Below are 13,933 nucleotides of genomic sequence, written 5' to 3'. Positions count from 1 at the left end.
ATCCCCTGTTCTCAGATCATGCTCTTCTTGCCCAGCCAGCACCTTGGGCTGGTGACATGTTGCAGATAGTGCCATGGTTGCCATGGCATGCCCTGAGTGAGGGGCCTCAGCATGGATGTTGATGTCCCTCAGGACCAGCAGTCTGTGAGTCTTCAACACCACCTCTGGGACCACCAGTGTCAGCTCAGGCAGGTCTAGTTCCAGACACCCCAAATAGCACTGTCTCCTGCTTGGAAGCCTGGAGGGATGCTTCTAGGTCATTGTAAACAGTGCTGAGTTAGAGGAATCAAAGCCTTGAATCAGCATAAGGCAACTTCCTGCACACCAAGGAAACCACTGTAGGGTTAATTAAGCCTTCTGCCAACATCTTCCCCACCTGCATAGATGAATTGTCCATTACCAATTTCTTCCATGTTCTCAGCAGCCTTCTTGTGTAGGATTACCAGACGTCTCTGGTTCCTGGGGACAGTCCTGGATTTGCAAATCTGTCCCTGGACAAATTCTGTCCCTGGAATGTCCCCAGATGTGCAAATCTGTCCCCGGGAAACGTGGCAGCGGCAGCCTAAGCAGCTCGGAACCAGCCTGGTAGCTCAGTTGGCTCTGGCTGGCTTCAGGAGCTGCTCGCTGCCGTGGTGCCCGCCATTTTTCCTGCGCCACGGCAGCAAGCAGCTCCTGAAACCAGCCAGAGCCAACTGCACTACCAGGCTGGCCCCTCCTGGGCAACGGCTGCCCACCCATGACACCTAAACTTCCCCTGATCAGTCAAAACAAAGGGGGAAGGGGGAAGGAGATTGGGGGAGGCTCGGGAGTCATGGGCAGGCAGCGCGTCGTTGCTCAGTTTTAAAAAAACCCTGCGCATTTATGTTTCATAGGGTGCGAAAGAAGGGCTTTGCACCTTTATACAATATGCATGTGTGCTTGAACCGAGGGTCTTTTGCCTCACCATCCCCAATAATGACTCCCTGTTGCTACTCAGCTTCAAAAAATAAAATAAAATGTCCCCGGATTCATTGAAAAAAATCTGGTAACCATATTCTTGTGCCCAATGCTGCACGTGGGGAAGGGACGGGATTAGGTCCCAGCACCTCCCCATCCTTTGTTTGAAGCAAATCCCCGTAAGCTGTGTACAAAAACGCACGAGACCTTCCTGGGAAGAATTAAATTGGGAGGGCTGCTGGTTCAAATTGCTCTGGTTTCAGGCTTTTGTCAGTTGAGAAGCACACAGTGCCACATTCAGCCAAAGTCTGAAACTGGAAGCCCAGTCCTGCCTTGATTACAGCGGCACTAGATGAGCAGATGCCATTGTCTGCAGTGACAAGATGATTTTAAACATCAGCGGAGGCCGTGGTTAACTTCAACAGGGACGCCAAGCTTTTCCGAGAAAACAGCGAGTGATGTGTGTGTTTTGTACAGAAAAGGTTTCCGATTAGCGTTTTGGAACCTTCCAAAAGTGTGTATCAGTTTTGCACACATGGATTCCCAAGGTTGCCTGTAACGGTGATGCATAATGTTTTTTAATCTGCGGCAATTTGCATGTCATTACCCAGAATGCCTTTTCCCATCATACAGCAAGGCTGTTTGTCTGCACTCTGGGGGGTGATTGAAGGTCTGGCCAAATGGCTTCAGAAGCACTCTATTATCCCACCCTCCCTTCCCCACCCCAGCCCACCACAATAACGAAGCACAATAATGGACTTACAAGGGATTTGAAGCAGATGCAGAGAGAAAGATAATTAAGATCTTCTTTCACTCCCTGGATGAAAGCAAACATATTTTTGCACGCATGCAGATATGGCTCCCCCACCCCCAGTCCTGATTTCCTGCCCTGATCTATTTCCTAAAAATATATTCTCTTGACGAAATGCCCTCAAACCTTTTAAAGAAGGTGTTTGGCATGCTGGAAACCAAAACTGCTCCGTCCTGTAGCAGGTGGTGATATTTTGACATTTGGCTGTCACCTGTGGAAGCAATTTATGGAACCTCCTTATGGTCATGAAGTTCCTTATGTTCATTACTTTTTCAGCAGAATTCATAAGCTGCTCAACCTATCATCTGTTTAAGTGCAATAATTTTCAAAGCCCCTTGCTCTTTCTTTCACTTGTAGGTACAAAAAAAAGGTGATTACAAGAACAATTGTAGCAGAACTATTCCAACTGCTTTAATGTATTCTTTGCGGGTGATGATACAAGACACCCCATGACATGTTGGTTAAATGGGGATTCACATGACACAGCTCATGGGTGCTGCCCCTTTGAGCAAATTTTCTATCAGTTCCAGCTGTTAGTTTTACTAAGCTACCCAGAACCCCCAAGTATAGACAGCAAGATTTTGTGTGCGGTGTTCACCTTGTGCAAAGGACCTCTTCTACTTTCTGCTGCACCTCCTGGTACCCCTTGAAAAGCTTCTGTCGAAGTTTGGGAGAATCTCTGGAAGGGGTAAATTGCAGCTCTGGGGGAGTTAGTAGACACCTTGAAATCTGGGTCCCAGCCCAAATATCCAAATTAGGTTTGTTTTACCTGTGTGTGGGGAACCTTGGGTCCTCCAGATGTTGCTAAACTACAACTTCCACCAGCCCTAGGAAGCATCTTCAGTGATGAGAATTGGATCTCAGCAACATCTGGAGGGCTGGAGTTGCCCTGTTCTTAATTTGCATCAGTGTAATTTGTAGGTGAACCTCTGCTTCATGAGCAGAAAGTGTGGGACGTGGGTGGCTTTCCCCACACACACTGGCAGAGGAAAGTGGGGGTAGGGGGAGTGCACTGACCCTGACACCATTGGGGAGGGGGTACCATTGTGGCTGCCTCCCCGGACATGCACCACGTACCCCACCACCATGCCGGGTGCCACTCCCCAGGACACATGTCATGCCCTGCGGGCGGCGCGCCACACCCCCGGCATGCACGTCACGCCCCCAGGGCGTGCGCCAGCCATGCCCCCATCTGCTCTCCGCCCCTGGTACCGGAGCATGCAGCTTCGCCCCTGCCCCCCTTCAATAAATGTGTGCACGTATACTTCTAACCTGCATTAAGCTTTTAGAAGTATGGGCCCAGAAGATGGTATTTATTCTGGATTCATCCAGAATAAATGTGCATGGCTATAAATACTCCATTGTACTTGGAAGAAAGGCATACCATCAGAATATTTTTGCTACCCATATTCATGCAGTTTGGTTGCTTCTTTAAAAACACCCAGTGAACGGTGACCGAGTGGAGGTTTTTGTATGTCAGATATGGAATTAATGTGCCAATAATTAAGAAGGATACTATCGTGCACGGAGCACTTAGCATATGGATAGCTTTTTAAAAATTAACATTAACAATATTTTGATGGCACAAATCCTTTTCCACGAGGAAAACAGAACTGGATTCACACCCACATTTGGTGTGACTGTATGAGTGCTTTGATTGACAGATACAGGAGAACGAGAGAGAAAATTCTGCCGTTCCTCCTGCTTGTCCGTCATTCAAATGAGCTTTCATCTGGGAAATTAATGAAGCTCCTTCTGTCAGCGTGGCTCAAGGGTTGGCCTCTCTTGGCCAGATTCCATGTTTAACTGGCGACTCCCAGAGGCTCAACAATTCCTAGGAGATACGAATAGCCATCTCTTTGTCGGCTTGCTGCTCAGTGGCTTTCTGTAACACAGAGGCAATTACTTTGCTGAAAATAGAGTGGATTTAGGCAAGTGATGCTGCAGTAATCTGACAGGTTTGGGTTCTGATGCTGATATTATTGCTTCTTCATATCAGGAACAGAGGTGTAGTTATTGCCATCAAAATAGGGATCAAACTGGATGGCTATTTTTTTATCCCTCCAGGCAGTCTTAAGATGGCCATATTAACATTGCAGAAGTAGCTATGTCAGAATCGATGTGCAACTTAAATTTGAAATCCTTGAACGGAATGGGTCCCGTGCTTCAGATGGGTATTTTTTTTACCTACATTGCTGTCTGCAGAGAAAGCACTGGAGATAATGTTTCATCTGACGATTCTGTAAAATTCTGATGGTGCGCTGCATTGCTAGCAGCCACCAACGGATGCCTGATGATCGTCTTCCAAAGCAACTACTCTATTCCGAACTTAAAAATGGAAAGCGTAATGCTGGTGGCCAACAAAAGAGGTTTAAAGACTGTCTCAAGGCAAAAAATTTAAAAAATGTAGTACAGTGGTGCCTCACAAGGCGAAAATAATCCGTTCCGCGAGTCTCTTCGTCTAGGGGTTTTTTTGTCTTGCGAAGCAACCCTATTAGCAGCTTAGCGGCTTAGCGCTATTAGCGGTTTAGCTGCTATTAAAGGCTTAGCGGCTTAGCGGCTAAAAGGCTATTAGCTGCTTAGCGGCTTAGAAAGGGGGGGGGCGAAAGCGAAAAAAATCGCAAGACTTGCAGGACGTTTTCGTCTTGCGAAGCAAGCCCATAGGGAAATTCGTTTTGCAAAGCGCATCGAAAAACGGAAAACCCTTTCGTCTAGCGGGTTTTTCGTCTTGCGAGGCATTCGTCTTGCGGGGCACCACTGTATAAACACCAACAGAAACACTTGCCTGCGAGCACTCCAATTGGAGAACAGCCTTTACCAAAGGTGTCATGGGCTTTGAAGATGCTCGAACTCAGGACACAAGGGAGAAGTGTGCTAAGAAGAAGGCACGCTTGGCAAATCCACACCGTGATCAGCTCCCGCCCGGAAACCAATGTCCCCACTGTGGAAGGATGTGTGGATCCAGAATTGGCCTCCACAGTCACTTATGAACTCATTGTTAAAACAGTGTTTATGGAAGACAATCTTACTCGCCTATGAGGGATCGCCAAAGAAAGAAGACAAGGGTCCATCTTTGAATCCTGTCCAAACTGCGTAAAATATACCCACCCTGGACTGTCAGAAGTAAATACTTTTACAATGAACTGGAGATGTTTCTAATTCATACGTCTTTACGCAACAGAGGCTCTTTGTGAGAATTGCGAGCCTTTATCCACTAATCCATTAGTTCTTTTTCCTGCACATAAGTGCTGATTTTAATTAAGGGCAGTTGAGGGTAAAAATCATAGCGCTGGTTGAGGGTGTGCTGGAAAGGAAAAAAAGGTCAGTTTATCAGACGACTCTCATCCTGCAATTAAACTCCTTGTTGAGAAAAAGGTGCCATATTTAAGTGATTTTCAACCATGGACAAGCTTACTTTTTGAAAACAGTTATTGGATTTCATCCAGCGAGGGCAATTAAAACAAATCCTGAGATCTCTGGGTAAAGGATGGCATAGAAATAATAGAAATAGATAAATGATTTAGTAAGCCAGGGCACTCATTAGTAAACCAGCTCCACCAGTTCTTGTTCTCCTACATCTGATCCGAGCCCTTTCGGAACAACTCCATTAGATTTTATGACATTTAATGAATTCGTAACCCACGTTATGCCACTACAGGGTCTTTAGGAATAATTACATTTGATCTTCATTACTTTGATGTTGCTTACTTACCAACCCCGCACATTATTACAAAAAAAAAAAATATTTCTAAAGGCTGTTTTAAAACAGCTGCATTCGTTGCCAGTTTGTTTCCAGGCCGAATTCAAGGTTGCTCTTTAAAGCCCTAAACGAACTCAGGTCCCAAATATCTGAAAGACTGCCTCCTTCCATACAGACCCTCCTGAGATCAGTAGAGGAGACCCTCTTATTTGTTCCTACACCCTCAGAGGTTTGGGGGCAGCTGGCAGGGCATTCTCTGTGGTGGCCCCTAAGCTGTGGAACTCGCTCCCCACAGAGATGCTTCATTATACTACTGTTGAAGAATGCTAAAGGTGCATCTCTTTACCATAGCTTTCATCACTTGAGGTTTACGTTCTTTAAAGGTAAAGGTAAAGGTAAAGGACCTCTGACAGTTAAGTCTAGTCACAAATGACTCTGGGGTTGCAGCGCTCATCTCACTTTACTGGCCGAGGGAGCCGACGTTTGTCCGCAGACAGTTTTTCCGGGTCATGTGGCCAGCATGACTAAGCTGCTTCTGGCGAAACCAGACCAGCGCACGGAAATGCCGTTTACCTTCTCGCCGGAGCAGTACCTATTTATCTACTTGCACTTTGATGTGCTGTCAAACTGCTAGGTTGGCAGGAGCAGGGACTGAACAATGGGAACTCACCCCGTCAGGGGGATTTGAACTGTCGACCTTCCGATCGGCAAGCCCTAGGCTCAGTGGTTTAGACCACAGTGCCAACCGCGTCCCATTTAACGTTCTTTAGGACCCACCTTATTTTTATGGTTGTAAGTTGTTTTAATATTGTTTTGTAATACTGTAACCCGCCTTAAGACCTTAGGGTGAAGGGCAGGTAAGAAATAAATCAATATTATATATTATTATTAGGCCTCCAAACCATTAATAACCAGTGTCTCAAGTCCAGCAGACCCTCCAAGTGGCCCTATTTTCCAGGGACAGTCCCAAATTTACAGAAGCCATCCCAGTATTTTATTTGACCCAGGAATATCTGGCTTTTCCTTAGGACATCCTTATTTTCTTTGGAGAAATGTTGGAGGGTATGTTACCTGACCCCCAAGCCATCTGAAAACAGCCCTGTATCAGGAAGTTTTTTAAATTTTTAATGTTTCATTAGGTTTTTTTATATATGTTGGAAGCTGCCCAGAGTGGCTGGGGCAATGCAGTCAGATGGACGGGGTATAAATAGTAAAATTATCGTTATGGAATAATAATATTATTTCTCCAATTTTCACCGGTGTATTCCCAGAGACCTGGAAGGTATTTTTGTGATTCTGAATTGTGGTCTCCTGCTTCAGACTCCAATATGATTGGATTTGTTGATTACGTGTCTAGTAATTACCCTTCTGAGGGGGATATAATCCCTAGAGAGGGGTTTTAAATTATCAGGAATGCAGTAGGGTCAAACTATTTATAAATTATTCCATTTTGGGAATGCTGCCAGTGTGATTCCATCAGGGACTGTTCTTCTGTTAGAAAAAGGATGGGCACCTCACAGCTAATTACCATCCCATCAGCCTTATCAGCATTGTAGCGAAGGGATATGCTAAATTCCTACTTCTTAAACCTGAGAACAGTCAGTAGAAATGACAACTTTGCAGAGAAGAGAGATTTTTGAAATGAAAAGAACGTAAAGGAATGCAGATGTTGGCAAAAAGTGTTGTGTTCTGCCTCGACTGTCTGAGGCACTCTAGGCCCCAGAATGCCAGTTGCTGAGAATTGCATACTCTCCAAGGTGATGTGACCCAAATGTAGGACACCATCTTCCAGGTCTGAAATCCTGCACAAGTCATGTGACCTGCGTGAGATTGCAGACCCAGAAAAAGTGTGGAACTGCAGCACCACACGCGATCCCGCAAAAGGCACCCACAATATAGTATGAGTGCTCATTGCAATGATTTTTTTTTTTAATACAAAGAATATTGACTCATTATAAAGAGCATAGAAGGGGAAAGTGGATGTGTTAATCTAATTCCATTTTTATAAATGAAAACCATAAACTTCATCTTGGAATGGTTACTATGAATGACAACAAGGTTTACCAGAGACATCTACCAGAGACATCTGTCCATGTTCTAGCCCTCTCTTTGCCCGTTAAAGAGCATTTTGCTGTACAATAATTTAGTGCATTGCCTGGCTTTAACTTGTCTGAATTTGATACCACGTTGATTGTCTCTTCACCCCCTTCCTGGCGTGGAGATTCCTGCTCTGACACATTTTCTCTTTTGGTTTCCTTGCTCCAGCTAGCCAAGCCAGAGACCTTTTGTCAAAGATGCTAGTGATTGACCCAGCCAAGCGGATATCAGTGGATGAAGCCTTACAGCATCCGTACATTAATGTCTGGTATGACCCAGCAGAAGTGGAGGCGGTAAGTGAAACATTGTCCTTTACACTAAGCTTTTCCGGTTATCACAAACCAGCGTCCAGCTAGCAATGCGGAAGGAATTTGTTCAGTTTGCATTTTAGGGGAAAGCATTTGCAAAAAAAGAGAAAAGTATTATGCGTGCATGGTTGCGCACTTGGATTTTCTGCTGCTGTTTCATTATTCCAAAATTGTCTGCTTTTTTTGGTGATCATTTAAATTGTACTTATTTCAATTATACTTTTGTAAAACAGCCTGAGACAGTTTGATAAAGGATGGGCTATAAATACGAATAATAATAAATATAAGATAGACGCACACAAAAATGTGGGCAATTTTTTTTAAAGTTACAGATGCAGAAATGGATTGACCTGAGCTTAAAGACTGCAAAAATGAGAAACTGTGAGAAACTGAAACAGACAGTTTCCTAATTCTGATTTGAACAGGAACAAGTTTTTCCAACTCGCTGGATAATGTGCAACTGATGTCTTTATATTCTAAATCACTTCTGTTGCATTATTCTATTTTTAGTAGAAGTGGGTGACTAAAGTGTGACATGGGGAGGGCAGAAATTTCTGGGGTTTGTGGCTCTCCTGGACTACAAGTATAAGACACTGGAGGGAGCTTAAAAGCAGACTGAAATCTATTTATCCTGTGTCACTCGTCAGGCAACAGTATGCTCTCCCCTGTTTTTCTTTTCCATCCTATTGATTTCCCCCAACTCAAAAGCTTCTCCAGTCCTCTGGTTCTGTCGTTTGTTTTATTTGGCCAGAGTCCACAGCACTTGCCAATGCAAACCTTTGCATAGACTCCTTGCCTTGATTTCGTCCCTTTGTGACTCCTTTTAGCTCTGTAATTCTAATTCTAATAATGATGAAGAAGCTAGAACATGGTAAAAAGTTGGAAGAGATACTGTTTTTATCCTTCCCATAATACCCAATGCCGTTGATAAGCAATAGGACAAAGTGAAATAATCTTTTTTGCAATATGATGATGATAATAATAATAATAAGTAAAAACATGATGCTATTTATGAATATAATTATTTTCCCTACAATTTCCTTCCTCAACAGTAATAGCAAGTTCAAGAAGATAAAACTGTCATGGTGAAACAATTGCTTTAAAACGAATAAAAGAACAATAATGGCAGAATGTAGAAAAGGGTTCATTGTAATAATAATAGTTAAGGAGAGATGGCAGTATTGCTTAGTTGTATTAAATAGAATAATAAATGTGGAATATAATCTGGTAACAAGTAATATGTAAGACAGCAACCAAGTAGATTATGCCTCATAGGGAGAACTGAAAAATGGTATCCTGAACGTTATTCTTTGAAAAATGAATAAATAGGCTTCGTTTTTCTCTCAGTTGATCGTTTTGTTGCGCCCCCGCTCAAGTTTTGGTTATGTCTGTGAATTTGATCACATAAACCATATTCCACAATCTTAAAAGCTATTCATGAATCCATTTTTTGTCCGGTTTGCTTAGTAAAGTGTTATCAGGATTTCTTTTATCTTCGGACTATTTTATCTGCATTATTTAAGTGACTTTGCAAACACTATTTGACTCATCCCATTAGGTGTCAACTACTATCTGAATATCAGTTTTGTAATAATTTTCTTTATGGTTCATATGTGGAGTATTGTACATATGTTTGTCCATGTTTCACACATTTCACCAAACTTAGCTGCCGCTACAGAATATAGTAACTACCACTGAGTCTGAAAGGGATGCGGGTGGTGCTGTGGGTTAAACCACAGAGCCTAGGGCTTGCCGATCAGAAGGTCGGCGGTTCGAATCTCCGCCACAGGGTGAGCTCCCATTGCTTCCCTGCTCCTGTCAACCTAGCAGTTTGAAAGCATGTCAAAGTGCAAGTATATAAATAGGTACCACTCTGGCAGGAAAGTAAACAGCGTTTCCGTGCACTGCTCTGGTTCACCAGAAGCAGCTAAGTCATGCTAGCCACATGACCCGGAAGCTGTACGCCGGCTCCCTCGGCCAATAAAGCGAGATGAGCGCCACAACTCCAGAGTCTGCCACAACTGGACCTAATGGTCAGGGGTCCCTTTACCGTTACCTTTACTATCTGAATATCAGTTTTGTAATAATTTTCTTTATGGTTCATATGTGGAGTATTTTACATATGTTTGTCCATGTTTCACCAAATGTAGCCACCGCTACAGAATATAGTAACTACCACTGAGTCTGGAATGCCCTCCCTAGAGAAGTCTGACTGGTGTCTACATTGTGATCTTTTCCGTAGCCAGCAAACGCCTTGTTCTCCCTTTTTCACCCTCTATTTTGAAAATGTGTTGGTGCACTCCTGTTTTCCTCTGCTGTTGATTTTACCTTGAGGTCTTTTTAATTTCTTTCGCAGCTTGCACCACAGTCTTATTGTTATGTTATTGTATTTTATATTTTTATCCTCGATTTGCTGAAGAGCTCAGAGAGCTTTGGCTGTTGGCCAGCAGAGAAATGTAGTTAATAAGTGAAATGAAATTAAATAAGAAATAAATGAATCATTAAGAGGTTAACTGGAGTGGAATGTTGGAGGAAATGGAATATTTTCTTTCCAGTCACAATCTGTAGTTTTGATGTTGGTAGTTAGTAGAAAGGAGAACGAGAATAGCAAGCCATAGTAGTACCATAAGTGCCATTAGTTCTCCATTTGCCCTCTGGGGGAAGAGGTCAGGTGTTAGTATGCAGTTACAGGAGGTATAATCAATCCTAGCAAGCTTCACAATGCGCCTTAGAGAGCATCTCATAATCCTTCCCAATGCCAGTGTTGCTGTGGGAGTAAATTCATTAGCGTTTGCGAGGTGCTCAGTTACCATAGCGATGAGGTACCATATGGAGAGACAGGTCACCGTCTGCAAGCCTGTGTCCTTTTCTGCTTTGACAACGGGACCTGAGAACTTTGGAGGTGCATTTGGCCAAAGGCATCAACCCCACATGGCTGTGTAATGCTAATCAGTAATTATCATAAGTTTGCAGTCATTTATTCCAAAACAAGGGGAATAATTCCACCACTTTTGTTTTGAACTTACAGCACTCTCTTTGTCACACAAGGATACACCAGTGCCTAGTATTTAAAGATATGCTAATAGCTAGCTCTATGGGAGCACAAACTCACTCAAATGTTTCCCTCTGGTACAGTGTTTGTGTCCTTTTCCTTCCAGCTGCCTCTGTTCTGCGCTCTTCATTAAAATACTTAAAATGAGCTACAACTTATATATAAAAATCCATTCATAAGCAACCATGGCTGTGATTGTGGGTAAGAATGACCCTAGCAGGTGAAAGTTGTCTGAAATCGAAATGTCTGTTGTGAAAGACGACCAGAGATAGGGAGTCATCTGTGTCTCTTGGGGCAAGGATATCCAAAAAAGACTGGTGCAGCTGCTGAAACATTTATGCAGTCAATTGCAGCTGTCTTTCCTCTGGGCAAACCATCCCCAGGGATGTAATTACCTGTAGAAACGCACCATATGAACCAGTGGTAAACACAGATGCCCTTTGCAGTGACAGTCTCCCCAAAAAGTGCTGTAGCGATAATGAACATTGCTGCAACGGAAGCTGTTGTGTTACAGGTTACATTTAGATGGCGCCCTATTCCATCTTCCTGACTTTTCCTTACCAGTTAATTCTCACAGACCTCACCCTCCCCACCAACCCATTAGACCAGGGGTGGGGAACATTGTGGGCCAACTTTGACGGGGGGGGGGCAGGGCAATCCACATGTCAATCAGGTGATGTGATCGCGTTGTCACATGATCGGCAGCTGGATTGCCCCCACACCTGTCTCATTCTCAACATAAGAGGCAGAAAGAGGGAGCATGTAAAGGGCCGCAAAGCCTGCCCTGAGCTGATCCTGTCAACATTTTACAGTCTTCCCCTTCTTTTCCTTTGCCTCCTGCCCAGTGCTGGTGATGCAAAGGAATGCCAGCCTCTCTACGCCTTCACCAAAGCTTTCACTGCCCTCAAGGTCTCTCCAAGCCTCGCTTCCTTCCATCCTCACTGAGACTCCCACTCTTCTCCCCATTGACCTCACCAAGCCTGTAGTTAATAATAATAATAATAATAATAATAATAATAATAATAATAATAATAATTTATACCCCGCCCGTCTGGTTGGGCTTCCCCAGCCACTCTGGTTGGCTTTCAACAAAATATTAAAATACAGTAATGCATCAAACATTAAAAGCTTCCCTAAACAGGGCTGCCTTCAGATGTCTTCTGAAAGTCTGAATAAAAAAATTCCTTCCAGTAGCACCTTAAAGACCAACTAAGTTAGTTCTTGTTATGAGCTTTCGTGTGCATGCACACTTCTTCAGATACACTGAAGCAGAAGTTGCCAGATCCTTCTATATAGTGAGAGGGTGGGGAAGGGTATTACTCAGAAGGGTGGTGGGAATGGGAGATTGGCAGATAGCTGTTCTAAAAGTCTGGTAATTGTTTTTCTCTTTGACATCTAGTGGGAGGGCGTTCCACAGGGCGGGTGCCACTACCGAGAAGGCCCTCTGCCTGGTTCCCTGTAACCTCACTTCTCACAGTGAGGGAACCGCCAGAAGGCCCTCGGCGCTGGACCTCAGTATTAAAAATCCCAGCACTCTTAACAAACTACAGTTTGCAGGATTCTCTGGGGGCAAAGCATACGGTTTAAATGTGCTTTACATGTGCTATATATCTGACTACTGCTCACATCAATTGATGAACACACATATTGATATTTATTAATGATCACACACGTTGATATTTTTGTTTTTCTAATTTTCTGCAGGGTTCTCCCCCCCTTTGTTCTGTTCTTCTCAAAAGCTGCAAAACCCCAAACTGGGGATTTAATGTGTGCATAATACCCATTATCTCCCTGGAAGAAAAATATCCACCCCACCACTTGGCCTACTAAACGTGGCTGTGGGAGGAAAAAGGGAATAAAGCCCAAAGTATCAGATTTACATAAGGGAGCATCTGAATAATTGGCTGGAGCACAGCAGAGGGGAACAGGGAGCATTTAAATATATATCTATAGCTTGGTCTTTGTAGCAAATGGCAATGGTTTTGTGTCAAGAGATTAACCTAGAGGTAATGACCCTGAACATCTTCCTGGGATTTACAGCATTAGCTTGCAAGTTGAGGACAAAGGAAGGGGGATGACATTCCAGCCAAGGTGCAGAAGCCAGAGCCAGTTAAACTCTCATTTTATAAGCCCATTTTAAAAAGTTCATGATCTTTTCATAGGCTACAGAAGAGCAATAAAATTATGATGCCTCGTTCAAATGGCGGGGATTGTAACGCGTTTGGGAAATGGCAGAAGGAAGGCAAAAGCCTTCTTTCTCTCTCTCTCTCTCTGACAGGTTTAAAAAGTTGTAGACGCTGGTGGTCTTTCTTTAGCAGGCTGTGGCCTGCTGCTAACTAGAGGGAAATGTATATTATTACTCCGGCGACATGCTGTTCATTCACAATGAATGAAGGACAAGCTGGAGACGGATTGTAGGAAAATGCAACCAAATGCCAACCTGACTTTTTTGACCTCCGAGTAATAGTAAACAATTGCTTCCCTTGTGCTGCCATTTAGGAATATATTGACTTTTGAATCCTACTCATCGGAGTGTTTGCAATGTGTGGTAGAAAGCCTTACCCCAACTGTTCCCCCAACCACCCAGCACACAGAAATTCAAATCCAGATTTTTTTTAAAAAAACAGCAGAGTGGCCCAATGGTCACAGAAAATCATAAAAATGCAGGGGGGGGGGGACACAAGCTTCCAGATTCTTGCAAACCCCTTTCTAACACCAAGTCCTTGAATTCCAAACACCCCAACCCAAAATCCAAAACCCCCCCAAAAAAGTTTTAAAAGCTGAACTTACCAAATGGCTGCAAAAGAAGTTTTGGAAAAGCTTCAAAAATCACCAAAGTCTTTAAAAACCTCAAAAAAGGCTACTATGTACACTGTGTTCTATGAGTTGCTCCTCAAAGTCAAGTCGCAACTGTATTAACGGTGTTAAGAAAAAGGAAACAAACTTGCAAGACGTTTTCGTCTTGTGAAGCAAGCCCATAGGGAAATTCGTCTTGCGAAGCAACTCAAAAACGGAAAACCCTTTCGTCT

At 43.6% G+C, this 13,933-nt stretch overlaps 1 protein-coding gene across 8 annotated transcripts in view; it reads left to right on the top strand.

The window, feature by feature from the left end:
• Window positions 1–13,933, top strand: part of MAPK10 (mitogen-activated protein kinase 10) — a 247,710-nt gene that overhangs the window by 223,336 nt on the left and 10,441 nt on the right. For all 8 annotated transcript variants that reach the window (XM_082236533.1, XM_082236532.1, XM_082236535.1 and 5 more), the window contains one exon: window positions 7,713–7,837. In XM_082236533.1, coding sequence (XP_082092659.1) covers window positions 7,713–7,837 — 125 coding nt within the window. The remainder of the gene's footprint in view (window positions 1–7,712; window positions 7,838–13,933) is intronic.

The sequence above is a fragment of the Podarcis vaucheri genome (genome assembly GCF_965113315.1).
Source record: "Podarcis vaucheri genome assembly, chromosome: 9".
In the NCBI taxonomy this organism is placed as follows: Eukaryota; Metazoa; Chordata; class Lepidosauria; order Squamata; family Lacertidae; genus Podarcis; species Podarcis vaucheri.
Note: the sequence above shows the minus strand (reverse complement) of the source record. Positions and strands in the feature narration are given on the sequence as shown.